At 38.8% G+C, this 7,500-nt stretch overlaps 1 protein-coding gene across 1 annotated transcript in view; it reads right to left on the bottom strand.

The window, feature by feature from the left end:
- The window catches only part of LOC137981642 (UDP-glucose:glycoprotein glucosyltransferase 1-like), a 67,449-nt gene that overhangs the window by 21,106 nt on the left and 38,843 nt on the right, over nt 1-7,500 (bottom strand). Inside the window, exons 16-20 of the mRNA XM_068828723.1 lie at nt 6,992-7,077; nt 4,317-4,458; nt 3,242-3,373; nt 1,638-1,721; nt 1,467-1,541 (exon numbers count right to left, since the gene is read on the bottom strand). Of these exons, the coding sequence (XP_068684824.1) occupies nt 1,467-1,541; nt 1,638-1,721; nt 3,242-3,373; nt 4,317-4,458; nt 6,992-7,077 (519 nt within the window). The remainder of the gene's footprint in view (nt 1-1,466; nt 1,542-1,637; nt 1,722-3,241; nt 3,374-4,316; nt 4,459-6,991; nt 7,078-7,500) is intronic.

The raw sequence follows: 7,500 nt of genomic DNA, 5'->3' as shown, positions 1-7,500 counted from the left end.
GTAATAAGGAGCTTTTTTATTGAACAAATTCGTATCACAGAGCTCTCGGTTGCGTCCATGGTTGATTGATCATTTGCATGTGCCTAAGGCACCACGCCTTTTATAGTGCATCTTTGTGTTTAATACAGCTTATTAAATTTTCAACGTCTCGGATAATGCAGTTCGCATGCTCTGATTGGTTAACTCAATCTCAGTTATCAGCTCATATACCTTAGTTTGACCTTATATGGTAAGTAATTGAGCAAAGCGTTGCCAAGCTAAGCGGAATTTCTCTCTGAAAAAAGCAAAAAAAAAAAAACTTTTTGAGGACAGTTTGGATCAATTCCGACGTTTAGAAGTACGCGAAAAGGTAAGAATTGTTTTTGTGATGAGCCTGCGTCTGTCTGACCACAAGGTCTTACACAACATCGCATCTTCATCAAGTTTTTTCGATTTCGCGCGCATTTTCTCGTTTTTCGCCCGTATTTCGTATTTTTAAACTTTTGGAGTTTAAGAAATTTACTAAAGCAATTATTCCATGCGCGCTTGTTGGATACGAGACTGGTTATAGCCAACTCGGCGCTAAGCGCCTCGTTGGCTATTTACCATCTCATATCCTACACGCGCTCATGGAATATTTGTTAATTATTCCAAAATGGCCGCCATTTTAGAATTCTTTTGTTTCCATGCAAATTGGCCCTTATGGCCTTGCTTTCAAACGTAAAATTCAAAACAATATTCAACCTTGAACGAGGCCATAAGGGCCAATTTGTATGGAAACAAAAGAATACTAACATTATTTCCCAGCTTTGTAATTATGTACTGCACTCAGGGCTCAAGACTAACTTTTTAGCTCACTAGCCTAGTGCCTAGTATCAGGTCTGATTTCATTAGCCAAATCTAAATTTGCACTAGTCAGTCTCGTCATGCGCAGTTTCATTCATTTGTTAAAACTATCCCAAAAAAAATTTCACATTTCCAAACACAACTCGCGCTTTTAGTAAATATTCTCATATTCTCATATCCATCCTCGCAACAGTGGCGCAAATATGCTGGAGCGTTCTGCTTCCCATATTTTTCTCACGAAGGCAAAGTTTTCGTGGCCTTGAGGCCAATTCTCACAGAACCGTTGCCAAAACTTTGCAACTCACAAATGCAATGGCGTGTGGAAAACACGGAATAAAGTAAAGTAAGAAATAAACCGTACATAAAACTAAACTGCTGGTTTGGAAGTCTGTGGAAAGGCTGTTCTTTTGATTAGAGCTATTTGCGATTGAAATTTTAATTGATACGACTTGCAACACCCCTAACAACACTACAGTAAGTTAACATTAACTTCGTACCTCCACAAGTCCAACGATTAACTTATCAAGTAAGGGGAATAAACGTCGTGCGAAGAGTGATTGCAGGATTTTTTGCAGGATACTCCATAATACTTAATAACTAATACTTCATCAATTTCTCTGCTTGTTGAGCAAATATCTTACCGAGAAAACTGCATGTTGTATAGGGCCCGTCTGCATCATCACCTCTCGAATTACTGCTTCTTCTAAGTTATCGTGCTAACAAAAGAAATAACGGCATGAACAGGATGACCTCTGTTAGTACGTTGGTCTCAACTGGGATCACCACAGTATTTTTCTGATTCATGTACATACCTCTTCTTGATCAATTTCGACGCCATTAAGAATAACTCGGGGTAAGCCATTAAACCCTGTTTTGTCAAAGAAACGCTTCGCTGACTGAAAGACAAAAAAAAATCCAGTCTAAGGACAACCCAAAAAAATATTCAAGGCACCAGCATACAAAACAGCCAGCTGCAGTCAGCTAATGCAACTTAAGGAGGCTCGAAAGGGTTTTCAGCTGAGCGCGCACGCGTAAGCCACACACACAATTCTACAGCTGCTCACGTCAGCTCATGATTCGAAATGGGTCTCTGGAAATACCGCTGCTTTCGCTTACCTTTGTTCTAATTCTCATATAGACGGACAATAAAAATACATCTATTCACAAAAACAAGCGGTCTTATGGTCATTTAAGGCATGTATATCTCCACTCGCGCGCGGACTTTAAGCTTCGGCTACACGTTGTATTAGGCTGATTTAGCAACAGAACGGGAATGTCAGTAGCGACGTCGCGCGCAGCAAAACTACCAATGAGAATTTAGAATAGAGAAGAAAAGAGTGGAGTCTATTCTATTCTGAATTCTCATTGGTGTTTTTTCTGCGCGCGCCATCGCCACTGACGTTCCCGTTCTGTTGCTAAATCAGCCTATTAGGCGTACAACATTACGCGTATAACATTGTTTAAAGCCGTTTGCCGCGCTTTAACTATACGACCAGTCGGGCCTGCCAATTACTATAAATTTGTCAATTTTTTCGGTGCTGTTTCTTGCTCTTTTCGCCGTTTTTCCACACCATTATTTCGCCTGTTTCTGTTTTTTCGCGCTCGTGCTTACTCTTCCTTCTGCTACTCATCACGTCTCTCGTTGTTTGTCCCTGATATTTTGCCTGTTTTTTCACGCTCTCAGTTGCTCTCTTTTACGTTGTGCATTGCGTACTCGTCGCCTGCTGATTGTTTTTTTTTCTGTCTCTTCCTCTTCTTTCCTCGCTGTACGACATTACGAAATTACTTAGCTTGTTTTTTAGTTCTTCCAAATTTCTTGCTTGTTTGATTAAAACGCATGGTCAAATGCAGCATGCTCCGCACGCAACTTCCCGCCAAAAAAACTCAGGTTCCAGCAGTGCGACAATTCGCGTATTGAGGCTCGTATTTCAAATAACAGATCCGTATGCATATAACAAAAAAACAAAAACAATATAACAATACCTAATCAGAAATTCCTAATCAAAATAGCAATGGTTCTTTTGCCTTGCGCCATTTTAGTCCGGCATATGAAAGTATACCCCATATTCGAATTGTCTTCAATGAAAAGTTTAACGGACGGATGGACGGTCGTACAATGACATCATAACAAAATTTCTCACATTGATGTGTTACCATTTTGATCTCTTATGAACCAAAGGGCTTTGCTATTACAGTGGCTCTACAGATCGACTTAGACAACAATGGACACCGATAATTATATAACTAGATCTAGGTTCTATACCGATCCAACGAAATGAATGGTTGTGCGAGGCTGCTGGTTGCGTGGAATAAAGGATCAAAAATATTAAAATGAATAAAAGCTGTTTGAGGAAAAGCGGTGGAAATAGCTTCCTCTCCTTCCACCATGACAATCTAATGTTGAGAATCTCCTTACCTTTCTATTCTCATCAAACTCTGAGTCTTCCCCAAATACTTCTTCTTCTTCATCTTTTCCATACCAAGAGGTAAAAAATTGCATGACGTTCGAGGCTGATGGGGCTTCACCTTCTGGCACTCTATCATAGAGCTGACGAAATACAATTGGTTTGTTGGATAAAGTCCATATCAAAGATTTTGTGAATAGGAGGTTGTCACGTGACGTCATTGCCGCCATGTTTGTGGACGCAAATAGAAGATCTCTCATTACCTTCTTTTGCTCGTCCACCAGAAGTCATACATTTCTCTATTGTTATTGGTGTCACTAGTAGTTGGTTGAAAACGTCCTATTGCAGTCAAAGTAGTCTTCAATCTACACGACGTTCGTTTTTCAAGTAAAATATGAAATACGATCATGAGTATTTCATTCCATACAAAAAAAAAACAGAGGCAAGGTTTGCAAAACAAAGAAACACTGCGTCGATTTTCTTTGTTTTCCCCTTATGATGTACTAGACTTTTAACTTCCTTTGAATTTTTGCCCCTAAGATCAAACAACTATAGGTGCGCAAATAACTGTTCTCTGCTGATGGCAGTTGGAGCCCACTAGAGGGCTATTTTTTCCTCGGTCAAAACACCGAAAATCCCAGACCGCATCCGGCTCGGTTTTTCCCTTTTGTGAAACCCTAAGGAAACGTTTGCTATGCAGGCTATGAAAAAAGTTGTTCGAACCGCGTATTGTCACGTGCAGCACGAATTTTAGTAGAATTCTTTGCCGTAATCCGCAAAACAATAACATGAATAACCAGATTTAGGATTCTGGCACTAATATAAGTTTAAAACAATTAATCGTTCATTCTCCATCTTCTCCATCAAAACCCTTTGTATACGAACCCATAAATAGGATACCTTTCCCATATTGTACAACGTAGAGAAATAAACAAATAGCAGAAAGACAAATTAAATTAAATTCCATTAAATTAACTTAGTGATAATGATGATGATGATGATGATGATGATGATGATAGCAACAGCTAAGCGATGAATTTATTGACACTGATTAAACTCCAAATTGCAGATTTTGAATAGAGTTACCTGCAAGAGCCAGTCAAAAGCTTGTCGAGGGTCTTTGTCAGATGCAATAAAATGAAATGCTCGAGCAATCCCAATAGCAGCGTTACTTGTAGCATCGGCATCTCCATCTAAAGCAACATTGGCCACTATCGATACTCCAAACCTGTTAACATTTAAGAACGAATCTCTAGCTGTTTAGCAATAAAAAACGCCAACTGGTATGCATCAATTAAAAGAAGCCACTAACACTACAGCTTCGATACCATGAACATTATTCAAGAGAACATTAATCGATGGTGATTCGGAGATACTCGGGAAATATCCGAGTGCTCCTTTGCAGGAGCCGAACGTATGACCTTCCGATTACAAGTTTGGATGCTCTCGACTATCTCTGAGTCACCATCGATAAATAATCTCTTCACTTCACTATTCGGTGTTACCAAATAACATTTCCTTCAAAACAATCACGAATATCCTAACAATACAGCAGGACAATAATTGTCCCACGACTCTCCGATAGCTCATCGGTAGAGCATCCGAACTAGTAATTGGAAGGTCGGAGGTTCGACTCCACCAAAGGAGCACTCGGATCTTTTCCGAGTATCCCCGAGTCACCATCGATAAGTAATCTCTTCATTGCATTCAACAGGGTTCAAGTTCATAGATAACATTGAATTGTTGGCATCTGGAACTGAAACTGAAGGGGACAACAATGATTCAACACTTCAATTAAGAGGGGTGACACTTGACTACAGAAAGACACTTCAATCAGAAGGCGTATGCGCAACTAGTCCCAGTCCTCTGCCGTGCGTTTCAGTGAAAAACCGGATGGGAACCGTCCCATCATTTTTCGTAAACTGCAGCATGGAATTTCTTTTTCGACAAAAAATGGAACGAATATTTTGAAAAGTGTATCAAAGGAGGGCCTATAATGACGTCGCAATTTTCTTGAGAAATAAAAATCACAGCTATACATCTTGTATTAGAATGTTCTCATAGGCATTTTCTGTTTTGGTCAAGTGATTTACGAACTATGGTTGTGAGTCGAACCTGACAGAGAAATGTCAAATAGAACACAATTGGCAAAAAAGGATATCTGTAGAGTTAAAGGTACTTGAGAAATGACTATTTGAGGGGTCCATAGCAACGGTTTGGTAGTTAAGAGCCACCCCCCGTAAAAGTTTATAGCGGTAACTATTCTTGCAAATATTCTTCAGGGTCCAGTTGTTCAAAGACCAAAAAATCAATTCTTTTTTTTTTTTTGGATTCAAAACTATGTTAACTACACACTAAGCGACCAAAGTTTTAAGACTTGACTTAAAAAGGACACCTGTTTGTTTGTTTTTTTTTTTTTTTTTAACTGGAAGTTTCCTATTTAATGGTCCGCCATTACTAACTTTAAGATCTTGAGAGATTTGGATTGAGGAGAAAATGACGTCAAAGGCTCACTAGTTTAAGAACGCAATGCGTGTGTACGCCACAGAATTAAAATGCAGCACGGGAGTTTTGGGCTTTCAGACTTTTAAACTCCCGTTTTGGATATATAATAAGTTGCATTCACACGCTGAAATTTTAAGCAAGTGGGCCTTCGACGTCACTTTTCCCTAGATCCAACCCTCCGAGGTCCAATCGGTCAGTGTTGAACGTGAGTAATGGCGGACTGTGAAATCCAAAACTTTTGCCAGTCAAATGTGAAGCAAACACACTTTCAAAATCTGAAGAAAAAAAGGAAGTGCTTTTTTATCACAGGGGCACTTTAAGGCAATCCTTGAAATTATGGAACGTAACTTGGGGTTTACTTTGCATGCACGCTGATTAAAAAAAACATATTTTCGCCTTCAATTCCTTTTATAGATGTTTGTTTCCCTTTGGTGTAAAATTAAATTGTTAAGGCTATTTTGAGACGCAAAAAAAATGTGTTAGTTGTTTGAGCTGAGAGACTACCGGTGTTTTCCTTTTGTCAGGACTGGCCAGCCAGACCCGTCACTTTACAAGGAAAATGCAACAATTTGAAGGAACACTTGAATGATAATCCCTCGCATTCTTGCATTTCATCCTCAAAGTGTATTAATTTGAATACGTTGTAGAGTTCGTCCTTCCAAATACCCGGTCTGGCCGGTCAGTTCTGTCAAATTATGGAAAGCGTCCAATGTTGCAGATTTTCCTTCTTAGCTTTGACCCCCTAAAAACACCAGAAATACTGTGAGACCACCCCCTCCCCTTTAATAGGAGTATCAACCAATTACATTTGCATAGTAGTTCCTGTACATATTGAGGCAAATTCCAAGAGTCCATCACCAAAGAGTAACAACCATCCCATCAGCGTCACAAAGGTGTCTATTTTTAAACCAAGTTTTGTGGGACAAACAAATAAACCAAATCGGCCAACTCAATGTTGTACCCAATTTAATTTTCCTGGGGTTAAGATTCTTTGCGAATTGTATTTGTATTACAATGTAGCACTCACATTTAAATGGTACAGACATACCTGGACCAAAACCCAAAGAGTTTGAATTGGGTACAACATTGAGTTAGCCAATTTTGGTCTATTGTTTATTTCCCCGCAAAACTTGGTTTAAAAATCGATACTTTTCTGATGCTGATGGGGACTAGGCCAATTTGGGTTAATCTTACTCTTGGTGATGGTCTCTTGCAAATTCTTGTTAACCATAAATTAAACACTGGACACGACTTACCTAAGAGGAAATGAATTTTGAATAAGCTCATTGGCGAGTTTAAGCAGTTCAGTAGTCGCTGAGTCCAATGGGTCAACAAAAAAGACCTTAAAAAACCGTGAAAATGAGACATGTTAAAAGGTTTTACAAGAAAAACGTAATCTAACTTATGTTTTCAATTTTTAGACCTGACATTTATTAAAGACACACAAATAATTTCTTTAAACCAGATAAACTACAATTAAATTTCTTTCGAAATCTCTAGAAAAAAGCATTTGTATCTCAAATAAATAAAGTTTGCAATCGCTTATAACTATTTTGTTTCTTAATTTCCCGGACACCGCCATCTTGAATACAGTTGCCCTATCACTGTAATGCAACTGCTCCTTGAAGTGCTACTATGAACAAACAATCAAGTCTTCTTTTTCTTTGGATTTCAAAACTATGTGAAGCCTTGAATCCAAATTTAAGAGTTAAACACCTGTTTATTTTAACTAAAATTTTCCAATTTAATGGCCGCCATTACCAAC

The sequence above is a fragment of the Montipora foliosa genome, chromosome 13 (genome assembly GCF_036669935.1).
Source record: "Montipora foliosa isolate CH-2021 chromosome 13, ASM3666993v2, whole genome shotgun sequence".
Lineage (NCBI taxonomy): Eukaryota > Metazoa > Cnidaria > Anthozoa > Scleractinia > Acroporidae > Montipora > Montipora foliosa.
The sequence above is the reverse complement of the archived record's forward strand: the minus strand, read 5'-3'. Positions and strand labels throughout refer to the sequence as shown.